This window comes from Prenolepis imparis, unplaced genomic scaffold, assembly GCF_030444845.1.
Source record: "Prenolepis imparis isolate NDT839.2.m4 unplaced genomic scaffold, iyPreImpa1.0 SCAF_2, whole genome shotgun sequence".
Lineage (NCBI taxonomy): Eukaryota > Metazoa > Arthropoda > Insecta > Hymenoptera > Formicidae > Prenolepis > Prenolepis imparis.
The window spans coordinates 12,388,950-12,408,047 of record NW_028141160.1 but is presented as its reverse complement, the minus strand read 5'-3'; the positions used below and the strand labels follow the sequence as shown (position 1 = coordinate 12,408,047).

The following is a 19,098-nucleotide window of genomic DNA, read 5'->3' as shown; positions in this document are numbered from 1 at the left end:
GATGGAGACCCTCGAACTTAACCTTATGTTTTTAATAAAGCACTTGTGATGCGCTTCGATAAAGAAAATATAGAACTTGCTTCGGTCGGCTTTCTGAAAAGGTCGGTTCATTCAAGCACAAAGTCTTACATATATCCTGATTGCATGTAATTAAATATATATTTTTAAAATTAATATTAAATATTTTTAAAAATCTATAATTTTTTTTAAACGAGAGAGAGAGAGAGAGAAAGAGAGAGAGAGAGAGAGAGAGAGAGAGAGAGAGAGAGAGAGAGAGAAAGAGAGAGAGAAAGAGAGATCTGCGAGTCTAGTGTAATTCGAGCGTAGTTAAAATGAACAAACTTTAAGGCTCCTGGGGCTCGATTCTTGAATTCATTCGCAAGAGAAACGTATACGCAAATTCGGCTCTTACAGAAAAGTTGCAAGTTGATTGGCTATCGCATGGCTTTTAGCCAATCAACTTGCAACTTTTCTGTAAGAGCCGAATTTGCGCATACGTTTCTCTTGCGAATGAATTCAAGAATCGAGCCCCTCGTCGGAATCGTGACGTCGAGGCGAGAAAACACACGCTAAAATTTCTTAGATGCCATTTCGAAATAAAAAAATATTTCGATGAAACAGCACTTCAGATGGCTTTAGCACACTCTTAAAAAACCCCGAAAACTATCCTTTTCCCTTTATAATCAATCAACAGCTGTAAAATGTAATATTATGAAGCCCAGTCCGTCTGGTCTTTGCACATGCGCAGTCATTCCGCATGTCAAAGTCTGATATCTCGATCATTTTACAGATGTTAATTGATTATAAAGGGAGCAGGATAGTTTTCGGGGTTTTTTAGAAGTGTATTAAAGATATCTTAAGTGTTATTTTATGCAAATATGTTTTTATTTAGAAATGGCATCTAAGAAATCTCAACGTATTATTTCTCGCCTTGACGTCACGATTCCAATATGGCCGCGGTGAGCACCCAGGAGCCTTAAGACCCTCTTTTACTCTATCGAGTTTACTCTCTTATGAGTTTTTAAGTTCGTGAATTTTTTGGAAACTTTCAATATGTCAAATGAACGTTTATCAAAAAAATTTATTAAGAGGATTTTTGTTGATTAGATGATTGTTTAATGCATATATAGTGTCTTCGTAAGCAATTGTGATCTAATATTATAGAGTATATTGAAATAATATGAAAATGCAATAAACAGAATTGAATCTATTTATCTATTAATAATTAAGGTTAGTGGGTTTAAAATATTCTTGATCCGTTAAATTAATTACATAGCATGTGGAATTTAATTTTTATTAGAAATAATTTATTAGATTGCTTTTTCAATCTGCAAAAAACTTCTTTATACAAGTATATCATTATCCATATTTATAAAAGTGTGTGGTTATAAATATTTTACATATAATATTTAGATCTAAATTAATTTCAAATGCATTTGATGTAAATTTATTGCTTTATATTTAATCAAACAGTAATATATATATAGATACCTTAAATATGTATGTTGTATATTAATTATAGTATTTTACATAAGAAATGGAATTTGAATGCTTAAATTTATTTATTTATTATTTATGTATAAATTTATTTATAATTGTAACTGAGCTTTACCTTTTTTTTTTTATTTTAAGTATGCATGGTTTTGTTTAGTTTGTCAGAGTTAAAATGTCCAATTCAGAGGCTGGTGTAGGATGCATCAGTGAGGTAACACTTGCAATTAGTAAAGCAAGAAGTTCTCAAGCAGGTACTGTGAGAGTTCTTGATAGTCCTGACTCAGATGGATCTGGCCACTCAAATTCATTTACTGTGCAACGATTTAACTATCCTAATGATAGCAATACCAACTCAGATATTCTTCAATCGCCTCTCACTAGCGATGACTTGAGAATACCTATTGTTGGTTATGAAATTATGGAGGAAAGAGCTAGATTTACAGTTAGTTAATTCTGTATATTAGTAACTCTTTTATCCTCTTTATTACTTTGCACTGTTAAATTATACATTGACAGTAACATTTTTTCTATTATTATAACACACAAAAATACAAATACTGTATCTTATATATGCAAAGATATATTTATCTTATACTTATTAATTATATATAAAGTTTTACTTTAAAATGTAAAACTGAAATATATGAGAGCTCTTATTCATATTTGAAGTATTTTAAAATTAAATATGCTCTCTTTTTGATTTATAGGTTTACAAACTTCGAGTTGAATTGAAAAATGGTGATTGTTGGTTTGTGTTTAGAAGATACACAGACTTTGTTCGATTATTAGCTCAATTAAAAAGGCAGAAAGTTCCTATTACCCATTTATCACTACCAAGAAAAAAATGGCTTGGGGATAATTTTGCTCCAAGTTTTTTAGAAGAAAGGATACAAGGACTTCAAGCATTTGTTAATGGCATATTAAGTAGTCCAATTCTCATAGCTGTTTCGTGTGTAAGAGAATTCTTCTGTTTGGATGAACCGCCTGTCTTATCAGATACAGCAGAGGAATCTAGAGTGAGTTTTATATCATGTATATCAGATTTATATATAGATCACAGTAGATTTTGTGTTGTTTAATGCAATGCCTAATTTTTCAGGCAATATTTGAAGCATTGGAAGATACAATATATAATTTAAGACAACAACTAAGAGAGCGTGATGCAATACTTACATCTGAAAAAACTCAGTGCAATGAATTCCGGAAGAAGCTTCATCAGATACTGAGGTAAGCGACGAAATATTATGAATATTTTCTTTTTTATAAAACATTAAAACTTTTTCAGTGAAAGACAAACCTGTTCAAAATGTGGTGCAACTCAATAATAACTTTATAGACTGTTATAATATTAGATCTGATAGAATTAATTTGTACAAAATTTAAATCATTGCTGTTATAAAAAAATTAGTATATATAAGATTTTATAAGAGAATATTTATGAGTGATATTTTAGAGGCAGGATATTTTATTTTAGCATTACTTTATCGGTATATGAGCTTTATATAAAATTCTACTTCCAAGTTTTTTAATTTGACTAAACATTTGGTACAAATTTTTTATAATTGATATTTATTAAGATAAATCACGAATGATATTTTATATAAAGAGATCTTAAGATTTTTTGATATAAGTTTTAAAGATAATAACAGTTTTTTCCAATATAGTAATTCAAATATTCAACTTGAACAAAGAAAGTGTAAAGATTACAAAAAAACTTTTATATATGAATTATAATATTTTTGCATAATCTTTGATATTTTATATAAGAAATTGTATATTTTTTTTTTGAAAAAGAAATAAATTATAATTTAGAGTAAAGTAATAAATTATATATATATATATATATATATATATATATATATATATATATACATTATATATATATATAATTTATTATATATTGTATTTACATATAATAATTTATATATATAATATATATTATATATATAAACTAAATATTCTATATATATAAATTATAAATTATAATTTATAATTCTCAAATTATCTTTTATTTATATGAAATTATTGTTAATTGTATAAAAACATAGATAATAATTTTATTGTTTATTATTAGTACTGAAAAAAAGTTGCAAAAAAATATATGTAGAATATTATTTTCAGTTTTATTTTCTCAGAATATTATTTTACATATAACAAAATGTCATCAGATAAATGTATGTTGTTATATAAAACAAGTATATTACAATATTAATGCGTTATTTTGTCAGCGACAAAATAATTTATTATATTTTGATAGTAAAATATTGCACAAATATACAAAATATTATCTTCCTTAATTATTTATATCAAATATATATATATATATATATATATATATATATATATATACATTGATATTTTATATTTTCTATATAAAATACTTTAATTACAATTAATATATAAAAAGAAAACTTAAATAAAATTCTTTTAATTGCATATTGATTTTATTCATACTTGCACAAAGACTGTTTTACTGGAATTTTAATTCATTTGTTAGGCAATAAAAAAGTGTATAAAATACATAATAGCGCTATTTTTTCTGCGAAATGCACGTATAACACAGTAAAAATGTGAGCAAATATTTTATGTACTTGTATATATCAATAATAGATTTAAAAAATATTCGATCAGTCTTCTTGTTTGTCTGCTGCAACAACTAGGAATAATGCTTGTATGAAGTATGTCAGTTTGGCTGAAAAAAAGAACAGATTAAATGTAAATTATTTATAGAAGCAGATTACATTCTACCATGAGAATGACACATAAACACCTCTCTTACACAAGAAGCTTCTATTTATTTTCTAATCTAGTTACACTCACCTGATAAAGTATTTTTTATCTTCTTGTATACAAAGATATGGTACACAACGATACCACATAGAATAAACGCGAGCGCGAAAAGATATTTCGTCGACGGTTCATAAACTATCGGTAGTACGGCAAGGAAGATAGAGATGCCCAACACTAGCCAAGGTATCACGATAGGCACCGCGTAAGGTCTAGGTGCGTTTGGTTTTGTCCGTCTCATGATTATAAGCGATATCATCGCTAATCCATAAAACACCCACATAAGAAAACTGGCGAATTCAATTAGAGCGATTATGTTACCCAGCAGCAGGCACAGTAATGAGAGTATGCCCTGAAAGATTACTGCGGCAGCCGGTGTCATCTTCACGATATGCACGTAACTGAAGACGCGTGGCACGTGGCCCTCTCTGCCTGCAACGAAACATAATCTAGACACGCTGAATTGCACGCTAAGGGCGCATCCGAAGGTCGACAACGCTACACCAAGCGGTATTGCAAAACCCATCCAAGGTGGTAGAACTCGGTCTGCCCAAAGAACCGCCACCGCCGGCGCGCTCACCATCTCCGGTGTCGTCAACGCTGCCATGTACATCAAGTTCATAGATACGTATAGAACGGTGATAGCAGGTACCGCGATAAGGGTACTCCTAAGGATATTGATCTCGGGTTTCTGAATCTCCTCGGTAACAATCGCGGCCGAGGTCCAGCCGTCGTATGCCCAAAGACCGCTATAGAAGGCCAGAGCAATGTTACCGGCTGATGTGGTTGTGCCACGAAAGGGATCCTTGAGGAGTTCCACATGACCTGTACCTAGCCAATATATCCCACCGCCGATTACTACGATACAGGCAAGTACTTTACATACGGTAAACACGTTTTGCACTTTTACATAAAGCTTCACGCTAATGAGATTGATGTATGTTATTACAGCAAGCGCCATGATCGCCAAGAGTTTTTTCAAAGTCGCCATAGAGTCGTCGGATAGATTGCTGAGGTATCCGGAGAACGGTTGCACACTGTACTCCGCGAAAGTCAATATAATCACCGCTACTTCCGCTGGTCGCAGTAGCATTACGTAAATCCAGGAACAGGTGAACGCCGGTATTTGTCCGGCATAACGATGTAATGGACCGAAAGCTTCAATGAAGTATGCATATTCGGCACCGGAACGTGGTACCACGGTGCTTAGCTCGGCGAAGGCCAACGCACCCAACAGAGACAGCACGCCGCAACTGATCCAAACAATTAGACAAAATCCCACAGATCCTGACCGCTCAAGTGCACTAGTGGGCGATACAAAAATGCCGGAACCTGGACAATAGAGGTAACGAGGTTGCAATTAATAGTAATTCAACAGTATTTGGCGGAGTTAACTAGCACAGTTAGCTAATGCTTCGTGACTTGAATGACCGATTAACCTTGATTAACCTTCACGATGTTTTTATAGTCATATATAATTATTCTATCGATCGACATATATATATATGTATACATACATAACAAAATATTTATTAGTTACTCATTTATAGATCTTTTATAGAATATTTTGGTCACTTGCAGGTTCTGTGTAACTAAAGTTTTTTTATCGTATATTAAAAAATTAATAAAAATTTCGGTATTAAATAATAATTGGATATTATCTGTTGATGAAAAAGATCATGCTCGAAAGATTTGAAATACTGTCTAACAATAAGCTTTTAATTAATTATATCGCACGAGAATGGAAAATTTCTAGTTTAGTAATATTCATCAAAGAACGTTATAATCTTATATTTCTCTGATTTTTTAATAGCCGCATCTAAGATTACGTGCGAAAATATTCCGGATACCATCAATCAGTCGAATAAAATACAAGATGAGGTTTAATGCATAAAGTAGTATCTGGCTTTATAGAGTTACAATTACTGTTAATTGCTTTTATATAAGTATTTTGTAATATTTTTCACTATAATTTCGAGAATGCCATAATTTATGCTTTATTATTTCTTATTATGTTGTGTCGTTGTGTAATGAAAACGTTGAACGATAAATAACTTTGCGATTATACGTTATCTGCAAGTAATATATTAATAACTCTCATGCTCTCTATGCATACATCTAGTTGACAATAATTAATGATCTAAAATCTAAACGAATATATACTCTTAACAATAAAAATGTTTTATTGGTACGCGATTGGGAAAAACTCACAATTTTCTTTCTTCTACAAAATATTGCACTATTTTAAATAAGGAAATTACGATTACAAAACAGAATAATTAAAGAAAATTCATACATATATTTATTTTGTAAAATTAAATTCTCCTTTAATTTTCAAGATCAGAAAATAATTGTTCATTTAAAAAAATTTTTTTTTCTTCATTCTTGTTTCTCATTTTTCTACTTTATTGCTTACTATTAATATAGAATATTTTTTTATTAATTGGACAAATAGTTTCTTAATTTTTTTGTAGTAATATGTATATACACACAAGACTTTTCTATTAATTTATCGAACTGAAAGACATCTGAAAGAAATATCGATCGATAGAATAATTAATTTATCGAACTGAAAGACATATCGGCAAAAGAAGTAAGCTTAGAACAATAACATAAATTTTTGGAGCAATGCCTATCGTATAATTCTTGTCAACATCTGTCAACTTGCTTTGTGCTGGTGTTGTTTAATTTAATGGTAACCAAATTTATATTCTCTCTGTAATTATTTCTTATTAAGCAAATATGAATAATATATGAATATATATTAAAATTTGGTTCTACACTCGATCGAACTCGATTCAACTCGATTAATTGTATCGCTAAACGATACATACGAAAATAATTTCCGTGACTTGCAACAAGAGAGCGCGCATTCTTCGTATGGGATCTTTTTATAGCACGATGCACAGTAAATGATACTGTGGATTTGAGCTTGCCTTCTTTGTACCGGATTATTATTTATCGTTCGAATGCGACTAGAAATAAAAAGATTGAGATCTGCGAATAAAAAAGAATAACGAGTTATAAATTTCCCATTTGTTTAATTATCTGTCACGTACAGTTTTTATACATCAGGTAGTTTCACAATCTCAATCATTCGCGATATCACATAATAACATGCTGCGATCAATGTGATCAAGGAATAAAAAGCGCGCGCGCGCGTATGTGATTGCGTTTAATTTATTAAATTTAAACATGCATGACAAAAATATGAAACAAATTTTAATGAAAATTGACTTGCATTTGTATTTATGTTATAATTGCAATTATAATTAAAATCGTAAGATAACTTAAATATATGTAAAAAATTAAATTTTTAATCAACTATTATATCTCACCGATCATTACCGCCAGGATAATGCTAACTGCGCTGAAAAGTCCTAGCTCTCTCTTTAGCTCGATTTTTCCAATCATCTGGTCCTTTTCGCCTGCCATTTTTCCGTGCATCTGTAAGATGAACTGTAAGATGAACAATATTGTGGAAACTGCAGAGCGTTTTCGTTGTGCTATAACAATGATTTAAAATTCAAAGCACATCGCTCAAACTGTTGAGCTCGCTATTGTTAATCCGCGGAAGCAACAACAGTCTTTCTTCTTGAACTCTGGGTGACAACCGCGAGCTCTTCGAGTTCGTCATTGGTGGTCCGCGTTCGATGGCAGCGAACTCAACCATGCGACTGAAGTTACTGGATGACGTGTGTTTATCGCTGCCAGAGCTCGAGACTGTAGTGTTAGTGGGTCAACTTGTCACTTATTTTTTTACGAGCACACGCGCGTTGCCTTGATAAGAAGATACTAATCCGCATTATAAATGGCCACGTATCTTTTTTAATTGAGAGCGATCGGCAGACTAAATGCAGAGAATGAGTCTATACAGTCAGACAGTCAGACGTTAAATGTCGTAGTACAAAGTTTGCTTCGGCATTTATCACTTACATGAATAAATCTGATGACGTTCAACGTTTTGTTTGCCCAAATTTTACAAACTCGGTCGGCGTCTGGCTTGGCTAATCGACAAATAACTAATTGTAAATCATCAAATGTCTATCGGTGATACCGTTGCAACCAAATGATAAATAGATAAGATAATGTGTTCAAGTTCGTATTTTATTATCTCGACGAAAAGAATCTTTTTTATATAAATATCGCTCCATGGCGTAGTAATTACTATTTTTGGTTTAAGACAATTATATTACAAAGGTTACCTAGATCATTAATGATTCATTCATGCATTGTTACGTCAAAACACGCGATAAACATAGCGAATATATAATGGTTGTGTTAAAAGTTTTAAATATATATTTTTTTTTTTTCTTATATTTTTAAAATTATTTTTTTTTTATTTTGAAGAAGGAAATTTTTGATAAACAAAGCGGTACTACTATTTAAGCATTCTTATATGTATTCTGTTCAATGAAAGTCCCTGTATTAAAGAGGGTATTCAAACTGTACTATTTTTTACTGATAAACGATTTGATTCACTCATAAAATTTAATATTCAATTGTACTATTGTTTTATTATTGATTAACTATTGATGTTGATTGACTGTTGGACTATTGTTTTATTATTAATAGCAATGTTGTCAAAAGATATATTCATATATTATGCATCTGCAGCAATCTTGCACGTCAATTAATTTTCTCTTTTTTTAATAATATAATCGATTCTAACAGTAGTTTTTTTTCTTGGATTGATTATTCCTTTTTGGGAGGTCACAATTAAATCTTTATCTCCTCTGCTTTTTTTGTTGTTATATTGAAGTAGTTATATTGAAAAGAGTCAAGGACATTAAGTAAAAATAAACATGATCGCTATTTTCGTAACCGACAATTTTTGACAAGTTATTTTAAGAATTAGTAAACGTATTATTTACTTAATGTATGTGAATTTTTAATGAATTTTATAAGTTTGAGAGAGAAATATACATATATTAATCAACACTAATAATTTTAAACATTAAATTATTATTTATTCATATGACATATATTTAATAAAATATAAAATTATGGTTTGACTATAAAAATTTTTAATAACTAATACTGTGACAATAAGCTACTATTATAGAGAGAACTGTATTGTACAGAATTATTAAACAATTGTGTTTTGATCAGAATAAAAGTATTGCAAATTAAAATGAAGAAATTAACAGATAAAATTACGGATAAAACTTTGAACGCAATAAATTAATATAGATATAATATAAATCTTTGCAGTTTTACACTTTTATTATAATTTTATTATAAAGTAAAAAATTTTTTGAAAATTTATATAAATTATTATAAAGCGTGAAAAAAGTAGTATTCAAATTTGCAAACTTTATTGACTAGTGAACAATCTCTGTAATTGGTTGATACATAATTAGAAGAAAATTAAAAAAATAATCATCGAGATTTAAAAGATAACAGCTGTTTAGTAAGTATCAGCTGTACCATATCGTTTTCGATGATTTGGTTATGGTATTTGGTTAGGCAAGGCAAGGCAACACATGGCACATTGTAACGTAGGGTTAGGTTAAGTCTTTGTCATAGACATTAAAGCGTAACGTTTGTGTTTGCGCGCACTAAAGAAGCGTGTAATTATATGATAAGCACGTCTACGATATTGTTATTTATTAGAAATTACAATTAATCGAAAATGAATGACGAAGAAGTTAAATGTCCGGACGAAGAGGAGAGGGAATTTTTTTTCGAATCCGATCATTTGGCATTGAAGGGTAATAAAGATTACAGCGCTTTTCTGAAAACAATAGCTATTCTCGAGGGTCAACGAATTCAAGCTATAAAAGATTTGGATGAACTTATGTCAGCGCGAACTAAAGCGATGAAGGATCCAATATCGTTTGTAGCACAGCTGCAAAATGGAGATCTCCCTGAGTTACCTAGTCCACAGAACATTGCTGAGATTCCTTATGTTGATTGGTCACAATATAACATATCATTATCAGATACACGTATAAAACCGCAAACTCGACATGGACATGTTCTGCCACAGATGCAATTAAAAAATGAACAAGAAAATGGAAAGGTATACTGAATGAATACTATATATGAATACTACATATCTAGAAAAAATTTCTAAATAAAACAAATTTCATTTTATAATATATATTTCTAAATAAAACAAAAATTTTATTTTATAGATTCTAGTGAGAGGTCGTGTTTTTGATGAAAGTAAACCTGAAACTTTTAATCAATTATGGACAATAGAAGAACAAAGACGGCTTGAGGAACTTTTAATTGAATATCCACCAGAAGAAATAGAAATGAGACGTTGGACTAAGATAGCGAAAGCGTTAGGTTGTTAATTTATTATTATGTTAAAAAAACTTGCTTTGTAAGTAAGATATAAAGTTTTTTTTTTTGCAGGAAATCGAACACCTAAACAAGTGTCCAGTAGAGTTCAAAAGTATTTTATAAAACTTTTAAGGGCAGGTTTGCCTATACCAGGAAGAGGACCTAAGATAAAATTGGATCTTAAAAAGAATTTAGCACACAAACATCAGCGTAACAATCATTTTTTATTTAGACGGTCAACATTCTTTCCGCATCAAGATATTTCTTGCAGTACAGATGAAAATAGAGAACAGTTTGCAGTAGAGTTTGTAAGTATTATGCACTATTCGTCGTATATGTGGCATGCATCTAGAAAATTGTCTTCAACAATATTATTTATTCAGGAGGATGATATATTAAATAGAAGAATTGATGATACTCCTGAAGTAAGGCAAATAGCTTTATTGCGCCAAGTGAAAGCTGAAAAGGAGCAAGATTCTTCTTCTTTATACAAACATATTGGATATAAAGTATGTATTATTATTCTTTATATATTTAGCTATCATGCATATGATTGCTTACCAACAATATTTTCTTATAGTGTACAATATGTGGTGAAGAACCTTTAAAAGGTACCAGATGGCATTGTACAGAATGTCAAAGTGGAATTGATCTATGCGGTGATTGTGCAATAACACAGTTAGAAATCGAAAATCCTACACACGATCCATCCCATAGATTAGTTCCCATAAAACCACCACAGTATACTAGAAGTTATGATTTAGATTATTTTCCACAAAATTTCAGTAATTCTTCCTACAATTATCTTGATCCAAATTTTCTACCTGAATAACATATGTCAAATAAATACAAAAAATGTACCACATAAAATAAAAAATTTATTAAAATATTCATACAGTGGTAGAAAATTTAGAATTAGGAGATGTATTTCAAACGAATTTTCTTCTGAAGTTCATTAAACGTTCCATTTTTAATACTGTCACGAATAACGGTGAAGAATTGAAGATAATGATGAGTATTGTGTCTGAAAATAATAAAGTTAAATGTTAGATTTGATATAATATAGAATATACACATATTGATTAATATTTTAACTTATTAATACATACATCATTAAAAGTACTAATCCAAGCATTTCCTTTGTATGATGCAAATGATGGAGATATGCTCGTGTGTGATTCTGACATGCGAGACACTCACACTTTTCACAAATAGGAGCAAAGTCGTCTTTATATCTGAAAATTAAAAAAAAATATATGTAAAAACCCATGAACATTATAATATAAAAAATATGTGATATTCTATACTTTTTACCTTGTTTCTGCTATTGACATTTTATATTGATTATTCTCACAAATGTCATGATCGCACATGAAAGTTAAAGCTTGTGATTGTTCAGTAATTATATAAGGATAAGACGAATCAAATACATCCACTCCTAATTCGATGAGATCAAGTATAGTAACTGGATTCCAACAACCCATTGATACTCTTATTTTATCAATAGGTAATAAATTCTATAAAAAAAATTATAGCATAATTATTGAAAAGTACTTTAAATATACATAAATTATACATAAATTTTAAAAATCAAATTTATATTTACAATGGTATGCTGTACTACTTGTTTAATTTGTTCTGTTGGAATATTCTGTACACTTGGACCATTATTATGTAATCCATCTATAACAAATCCTGCCAAAGGTTTATCTTTTAGATAATCTATGGAATCCTCTCTGGCTTGCAAATTATAACCACCTTCCACTGGTCCTAATATTCCCTTAGATTTTAATATATCTGAGTGCAGATGTATATCTAAACACTGTTCTAATAAAGTTTTGCTTCGAAGGATTGCCTTTGATACTCGTTTTGCACTACTATTAATATTTGTATCTCCATCGCATAGGGCAACGTAGAGATCTGGTTTATAAGCTTGCACAAGTTCCATATATTTATCAGCAGTAAAAACAATTCTTCCTGTTCTGGACCAGATAGAAATAGAATCTAATTGCTGAAAGCCAGGGTTGGTGGTATATGCAGGATCTTGTATTGATAAAAAATTTATATATTCCTAAAACAAAAATCTTTAAGTAGAAGTTTGAAATTTTAATACATATTGATATATTGATTAATTTTTTATTACATACCTTCATGCTAACAAAATCAGCGAAAGAAGTGTTTAACTCTTTAATAACATCCGTCATTGATATCGTAGAAGGAAGCGAGGCAGAGAGTAGTAATTGTTGCTCCAACGTTACCATTTTAAAGACATCTTTTGTTAAATGTGGTACACTGCCACCCTAAACATAATTTTAATATAAAAAATATAATATAAATTATAAATTATTAATTATAAAAAATTATGTATTTCATACCTTTGTGTAAATAAGAAGTAGAGGTGTTTCAAAAGAAACATTAGGCATTCTTTCAAATCCACTCAGAGTACCAATTCGTGCAGCACAACGTGCTACAGAATCAGTAAAAAATTTCATTGTTATAATTAATTTTACTAATTAATTTGTTCTCAATATAAATAATAGCTAATAACACGTGTGTGTAATATAACCAATAAATAAATTTTCTTAAAGATTCTATTGCGACATATTTACAGATTAATTCAACATACATAATACACACACGTACACAATACACGTGTTTAATATATTTTTATTTATAAAATAATAATTATATTATTTGAAAAGATAGATGTTCAAGCTAACTTTAACTTGATAACACGACGGTTCTAACCTCGACTAATATAGTCTCAAAATAATTCTTAAATTTTACAACGCAAACTAAAGTCATGATAATAATTTTAAAATTTATAATAAGAAATTTATATTAAAAAACGAATAAAATGAATAAACAAAAATGAATATCTTTTTCAGTAATATTGATAAATTGTCAATTAAATAAATTAAAATCTCTAGTTTTTGCTAAATAAAAATTGTGAAATTAAAATTGCTATATTTTGAATATTATGCAATTTACTTGCACACGCATTTAAAATTAATAAACAAATAAATATAAAATCATATATGCAATATAACAAATCTCATACATATCGCATTTCGTAATTTTAATATTATTTCTAATAATCATAAAATCTTGCATATTGAATAAATTAATTTTTTATTTTTTTTTATTTTTTTTTTATAATTAATTAATTATTTTTATTATTATTATATTATTTTTGAAATATTTTAGTAGAATAAATTTAGCATGTATATATTGAAAATAAATAATATTAATTTTGGCGCGTTACAAATAATGGCTTCGTTTAATTGACCAATCAGAAAATTCGGCGCTTTATTCTGATTGGTCAAAGACTACGCGCAGCATTGAGATAACTTCACTTCCTTCTTTTATGCGGAATCGTTGCATCGGAAAAAGATAGGGACGTCGCGCTCTGATAATATCCGTCCAGGTAAGCTTGCAAAGAGGCAATCGAATCAAATAAACGCGATTATTTGCAATATAATTGTTTTCTGAACAATATTAGGAAAGTATTTTGTAATTTTAAGGCAAAAATCAAATGATTTTCTCAGATTAGATAATCGCGGACGGTAGATTTTTTATTCTACCAATTTTCCGAATATTTATATATTTAGAAACAAGTTGACGTACAGTTAAACATTTATTAGTTATACTTCATTATTTTATTTCAAAATTTTGCTTAGAAATCGATTGTAGAGTCTTTTGTTCTGATCAAATAAAAAATCATAATATAATATTTCTCTCTCTCTCTCTCTCTCTCTCTCTCTCTCTCTCTCTCTCTCTCTCTCTCTCTCTCTCATTATCATATATATACGGAACATGAAATTCACGTATGACGTATGACAATGACGTATGACATGACGATAGCGCCGCCGCGCAGGTGGCAGCCATGCGTAATAAAGTGAGCTTCTGCTAATGAGTAGTAAACAAAACATCGCGAATGTATATGCACAGATCGGAAACAAATACAAAAGATTCGGATCAAAAACAAGTGTTGTGCAAGATTAATAAACCGTTTTTATTAGCGTCTTTTCTCTTGTATTACTTGTGAAGTGCAGAGAAAATTCACTTCTCTCATAAATCTGAAAATAAATCGCGAATAAAATTGCGATTGCACGGCATGCTAAAATAATAACAGACAGGTTAGGCACTCTATTTAAAGTAATAATTGCTCCGATGTTTAAATGGCCAATTAGAAAAAAAATGTTTATTCTTTTTATACTGATTGATTAACTAGATGGTTCAGAGTATTGTTAACTTTAAATGGAATATATCATTTATCACATCTGTTGTATTTTCGTACGATTGCAGTCTAAACTGATGTGTGATTCTGTATTGATGCAATGATTCTTAAGATTATTATTAAAACTAGATTTGCATGTTACTTTATTAAAATAAAAGATTTATTTAGTTGATGTCTTAATATAAATATGATAATTGATTGACATATATTTTTGTTGATCTTAAAATTCTATATATAATTGTGTTCTGATTTTTATATTTTGTAACTTTATATTATATTTATTATTTTATTACAGATATTGTGGCTTGAATGGAACAGATATTGGTTTGAACATTTAATAATAAATGTCGCAGAAATTCGACGAAATTCGCCGAAATTTGGTGAGTGATTAATAAATATTTATTTTATTATCTTCTATTGCAAGTATTTATAATGGTTTATTCACAAAGGTTAATAACTGTAAAATATTCATATAAATATTTTTTTTTAATTGAAAAATATAGAGAAATTTTATATTAAAAAAAAAAAATAATAATAATTTAACAAAATAAATTAGTAAGAGATTTTAAAATATATTATAATATCTTTCTTCTTAAAGTATGAATAAACTAATATTTAAATATATATTGTATTTTTTATAATTATATCTTGTGATCAAGTTGATTAAATCAATGTACAAAAAACAGAGTTTTTATCATAAAAATATTTTGATTTATCAATGAGACATATATTTTTGTTGATCTTTAAATTCTACATGATTGTGTTCTAATTTTTATATTGTAACTTATATTATTTATTATTTTATTACAGATATATTGGGTTGAATGGAACAGATATTGGTTTGAACATTTAATAGCTGTCGACGAAATTCGCCGAAATTTGGTGAGTGATTAATGTGTGATAAAAGTGATAAAAATGTGTGATAGAAAAAAGAGTGATAAAAAATATAGAGAAATTTTATATTTAAAAAAAAAACAATAATTTAACATAAATTAGTAAGAGATTTTAAAATATATTACAATATCTTTCTCCTTAAAATATGAATAAACAACACACTAATATTTAAATATATTGTATTTTTTATAATCATATCTCTTGCGAACAAATTGAGTTTTTATCATAGAAATATTATGATTTATCAATGAGACATATTTTTGTTGATCTATAAATTCTACATGATTGTGTTCTATTTTTTATATTGTGATTTATATTATTAATTATTTTGTTACAGATTTTGGCTGATGTTTGAAAATTTAATAGCTGTCACGAAAAATACAAATATGCGTGCGATTCACGCGTCGCGTCGGGAGTGCCGTGTAAAGTTTCGCGCATCGGGAGTGTCGTGTAAAGTTTTGCATATCGGGAGTGCCGTATAAAGTCTCGGGCGATCGTAATTATTGGTGTTTTCGCGAGTGTCGTGAGTGCTACCAAGAGAGGAGGAGGAGGCCCAGGGAGGCATCGAGCGACATCGGGACAACTGTGAGGTATGCAACATTTTTTTAAAACTGCATTGTTTATAAGATATTTGATCCATTTCCAGCTTTCAAAACACATATAAACATATATATATATATATATATATATATACATACACATACACATGTATATATACATAATTTGAATATTTTATAATCAACGAAAACCTATATATAATCAACGAAAAATATAATTTACTAGAACAACAAATGCGCGCGCGCCATTCTTCTGTTTTATATATATTAAAAAGAATATTAAAAAAAAAATTATATAAAGTTTATTAAAACTCGATTAATATTGTTTGACAGAAATCAGCTGAATAAAGCGTTAATTTGCTAATTTTAATTTGCTAAATTTTAAAATAAAAATATGTTATATAAATATGTTATAAGAATTAAAATAATAATGTTATGTAAATAATATGTTATATACTTAAAACTCGATTAATATTTTTCACAGTTATCAGCTGATTTCTGTCAATAAATATTAATCGCAGATAAAGTATTTTATAGTATATAATTTACAACATATTACTATTTTATTTTTTACAACATATTATTTCAAAATTTAATTATCAAATTTTCGCTTTATTAATATTTTTTGGCAGATATTAGCTGATTAAAAAAGCGTTAATTTGCTAATTAAATTTTAAAATAATATATTTCAAAAATTAAAATAGTAATATGTTTTAAATAAAATGTTATTGTTCTTTTAACTCGATTAATATTTTTGACAGTTATCAGCTGATTTCTGTCAAAAAATATTCGAGTTTAAAGTATTATAATATATTATTTGCAACATTATTATTTTAATTTTTATAACATATTTTCATTTTAAAATTTAATTAGCAAATTAACGCTTTAATCAGCTGATTTCTGTCAAGAAATATTAATCGAGTTTAAATAAACTTACCATACCATATTGTCCTACGATTACCATTGTTTTCAGGGTAAATTCTAATAGAAAATTTTCTCTATATACATGTAAAACACGTGTTGTATGTTTCGCATAGTCTGATGTCTCGAATATCTTTTAACATTGCAGATGTCGAGTCGCAAGTGCAAGCTGAGATAAGTGTCGCAGGTATCTTCAAACGTCGCGTGTGACGAGCCAGGAGTGTCTAGCGACAAACGAACGTCTCGATCTACCCATTGGATTACGCCGCGAGTGTCGAATCTAGCAATGAACGAACGTCTCGATCTACTCATTGGATTACGCGGTCGGGCATCCGCGATTATTTAAAATTGTCGTTCGTTGCTTCGCGAAGTGTTTGTCGTGAGAGACGTTTCTCCAAACACGTATTTCGCGCAATTTATAATAAATATCGCGGGTACCTGCCGCGTGTGACGAGCCGTGAGTGTCGAATCTAGCAATGAACGAACGTCTCGATCTACCCATTGGATTACGCGGTCGGGCATCCGCGATTATTTAAAATCGTCGTTCGTTGCTTCGCGAGTTCAAGTGTTTGTCGTGAGACGTTTCTCCAAACACGTATTTCGCGCAATTTATAATAAATATCGCGGGTACCTGCCGCGTGTGACGAGCCGTGAGTGTCGAATCTAGCAATGAACGAACGTCTCGATCTACTCATTGGATTACGCGGTCGGGCATCCGCGATTATTTAAAATCGTCGTTCGTTGCTTCGCGAGTTCGAGTGTTTGTCGTGAGACGTTTCTCCAAACACGTATTTCGCGCAATTTATAATAAATATCGCGTGTGACGAGCCGGGAGTGTCGAATCTAGCGACGAACGAACGTCTCGATCTACCCATTGGATTTCGCGGTCGGGCATCTCGCGATTATTTAAAATCGTCGTTCGTCGCTTCGCGAGTTCGAGTATTTGTCGTGAGACGTTTCTCCGTGTCGGGCGATCGTAATTATTCGTGTTTACGCGAGTGTCGTGAGTGCTAACAAGAGAGGAGGAGGAGGCCCGGAGAGGCATCGGGCAATAGCGGAGTAACTGTGAGGTATGCAAAACATTTTTTTCTAAACTGCATTGTTTATAAGATATTCGATTCTTTTCAGACTTTTAAAACACCCTGTATACACACACACACAACATACATATATGTATATATATATATAATTTGAATATTTTGTTTTCAGATCAATGTGCTGTGTACTACAACTCCGCTATTGCCGTATCGGTGAGTGAGAAATTGTTTATTTTATAACATTTCTGCAGCGGTAATGGGAGTGTATGATTCCGGCGTCTCATTTCTCATTTTGTTGAAACTCATAAATAATTAAGAGTTTTGGCTTTATTTTCAATAGATTTGAAGTTCTTGATAGTTTAAAAATAGTTCTGGCCATTAAAGCAACGAAAATGTCTTGGGACAAACTGAGGCGTTAACTTCACGCAGCGTCTCCTACGTCATTTTCCTTATCAGTAATTATCAGGATTAAAAAAATTAGAACTATAAATCTTTTCAATCCTGATAATTACTGATAAGAAAAATGTCGTAGGACAAAGTGAGACGCTGCGTGAATTTGGCGTCTTAGTTTGTCTTAAGACATTTTTGTTACTTTAATGATCAGAACTATTTGTTTAAACTATCAAGAACTCTAGAACTATTAAAGATAAAGCCAGAAGCTCTTAATTATTTATGAGATTCCACGAAATGAGACGTTAGCTTCACATACACTAATTAACAATAGCCAGTTTAATATACCAGTTATATGTATAATCAACGAAAAATATAATTTAAATGTATATTTATTTGTATGTGTATATATTGTACTATTATTTATTTTGCTATATTATATAATCAATGTTTTTCTATATTACATATCAATGTTTTATATGTA

At 29.7% G+C, this 19,098-nt stretch overlaps 5 protein-coding genes across 10 annotated transcripts in view; 3 read left to right on the top strand and 2 right to left on the bottom strand.

Moving 5' to 3' along the window:
* Positions 1–869: 869 nt before the first annotated feature.
* Positions 870–3,298, top strand: Snx16 (sorting nexin 16). 2 transcript variants are annotated; one of them, XM_083056316.1, is made up of 5 exons: positions 870–1,230; positions 1,652–1,936; positions 2,202–2,510; positions 2,594–2,721; positions 2,780–3,297. In XM_083056316.1, the coding sequence occupies exons 2-5, from the start codon at positions 1,667–1,669 to the stop codon at positions 2,817–2,819; spliced, it is 747 nt and encodes a 248-aa protein (XP_082912442.1). In that variant the 5' UTR covers positions 870–1,230; positions 1,652–1,666; the 3' UTR covers positions 2,820–3,297. The 2 variants fall into 2 exon arrangements, with proteins under 2 accessions (XP_082912442.1, XP_082912451.1); XM_083056325.1 differs by lacking the exon at positions 870–1,230 and having other exon boundaries at positions 1,554–1,936; positions 2,780–3,298.
* Positions 3,299–4,050: 752 nt separating this feature from the next.
* On the bottom strand, positions 4,051–8,548 carry LOC145946655 (b(0,+)-type amino acid transporter 1). Of its 5 annotated transcripts, XM_083056424.1 has the most exons (5): positions 8,218–8,548; positions 7,817–8,131; positions 7,620–7,740; positions 4,315–5,613; positions 4,051–4,186 (listed from the first exon to the last, which is right to left on the bottom strand). In XM_083056424.1, exons 2-5 carry the CDS (start codon positions 7,952–7,954, stop codon positions 4,122–4,124), a joined length of 1,623 nt encoding a protein of 540 aa, XP_082912550.1. In that variant the 5' UTR covers positions 7,955–8,131; positions 8,218–8,548; the 3' UTR covers positions 4,051–4,121. The 5 variants fall into 5 exon arrangements, with proteins under 5 accessions (XP_082912550.1, XP_082912558.1, XP_082912563.1 ...); XM_083056432.1 differs by lacking the exon at positions 7,817–8,131 and having other exon boundaries at positions 8,218–8,546; XM_083056437.1 differs by lacking the exon at positions 7,817–8,131 and having other exon boundaries at positions 7,620–7,728; positions 8,218–8,546.
* Positions 8,549–9,586: 1,038 nt separating this feature from the next.
* LOC145946683 (ZZ-type zinc finger-containing protein 3-like) lies at positions 9,587–11,407 on the top strand. Its single transcript, XM_083056445.1, has 5 exons — positions 9,587–10,306; positions 10,422–10,578; positions 10,648–10,883; positions 10,959–11,084; positions 11,156–11,407. Exons 1-5 carry the CDS (start codon positions 9,917–9,919, stop codon positions 11,405–11,407), a joined length of 1,161 nt encoding a protein of 386 aa, XP_082912571.1. The 5' UTR covers positions 9,587–9,916.
* A 65-nt stretch (positions 11,408–11,472) lies between these two features.
* Positions 11,473–13,328, bottom strand: LOC145946676 (queuine tRNA-ribosyltransferase accessory subunit 2). Its single transcript, XM_083056439.1, has 6 exons — positions 12,951–13,328; positions 12,723–12,875; positions 12,182–12,646; positions 11,890–12,092; positions 11,685–11,810; positions 11,473–11,599 (listed from the first exon to the last, which is right to left on the bottom strand). The coding sequence occupies exons 1-6, from the start codon at positions 13,065–13,067 to the stop codon at positions 11,491–11,493; spliced, it is 1,173 nt and encodes a 390-aa protein (XP_082912565.1). The 5' UTR covers positions 13,068–13,328; the 3' UTR covers positions 11,473–11,490.
* A 619-nt stretch (positions 13,329–13,947) lies between these two features.
* LOC145945963 (uncharacterized) overlaps positions 13,948–19,098 on the top strand; it is a 150,443-nt gene continuing 145,292 nt past the window's right edge. The window contains exons 1-6 of the mRNA XM_083055283.1: positions 13,948–14,002; positions 15,111–15,195; positions 15,626–15,697; positions 16,047–16,299; positions 17,336–18,257; positions 18,397–18,437. Of these exons, the coding sequence (XP_082911409.1) occupies positions 18,401–18,437 (37 nt within the window). The 5' untranslated portion in view covers positions 13,948–14,002; positions 15,111–15,195; positions 15,626–15,697; ... (1 more) ...; positions 17,336–18,257; positions 18,397–18,400. The remainder of the gene's footprint in view (positions 14,003–15,110; positions 15,196–15,625; positions 15,698–16,046; positions 16,300–17,335; positions 18,258–18,396; positions 18,438–19,098) is intronic.

Excerpts from the sequence above, each read along its gene's own strand:
- Snx16 (XM_083056325.1), top strand. The coding sequence starts at position 1,667 with ATGTCCAATTCAGAGGCTGGTGTAGGATGCATCAGTGAGGTAACACTT. Across the intron at positions 1,937-2,201 it reads AGGAAAGAGCTAGATTTACA|GTTTACAAACTTCGAGTTGA; the intron begins GTTAGTTAATTC and ends TTTGATTTATAG. Across the intron at positions 2,722-2,779 it reads AAGCTTCATCAGATACTGAG|TGAAAGACAAACCTGTTCAA; the intron begins GTAAGCGACGAA and ends AAACTTTTTCAG.
- LOC145946655 (XM_083056424.1), bottom strand. The coding sequence starts at position 7,954 with ATGGTTGAGTTCGCTGCCATCGAACGCGGACCACCAATGACGAACTCG. Across the intron at positions 7,741-7,816 it reads AGCTCAACAGTTTGAGCGAT|TTCATCTTACAGATGCACGG; the intron begins GTGCTTTGAATT and ends TTCATCTTACAG. Across the intron at positions 5,614-7,619 it reads TATCCTGGCGGTAATGATCG|GTTCCGGCATTTTTGTATCG; the intron begins GTGAGATATAAT and ends TCTATTGTCCAG.
- LOC145946683 (XM_083056445.1), top strand. The coding sequence starts at position 9,917 with ATGAATGACGAAGAAGTTAAATGTCCGGACGAAGAGGAGAGGGAATTT. Across the intron at positions 10,579-10,647 it reads TAAGATAGCGAAAGCGTTAG|GAAATCGAACACCTAAACAA; the intron begins GTTGTTAATTTA and ends TTTTTTTTGCAG. Across the intron at positions 10,884-10,958 it reads AACAGTTTGCAGTAGAGTTT|GAGGATGATATATTAAATAG; the intron begins GTAAGTATTATG and ends TTATTTATTCAG.
- LOC145946676 (XM_083056439.1), bottom strand. The coding sequence starts at position 13,067 with ATGAAATTTTTTACTGATTCTGTAGCACGTTGTGCTGCACGAATTGGT. Across the intron at positions 12,876-12,950 it reads TACTTCTTATTTACACAAAG|GGTGGCAGTGTACCACATTT; the intron begins GTATGAAATACA and ends AATTATGTTTAG. Across the intron at positions 11,811-11,889 it reads ATGTCAATAGCAGAAACAAG|ATATAAAGACGACTTTGCTC; the intron begins GTAAAAAGTATA and ends TTTAATTTTCAG.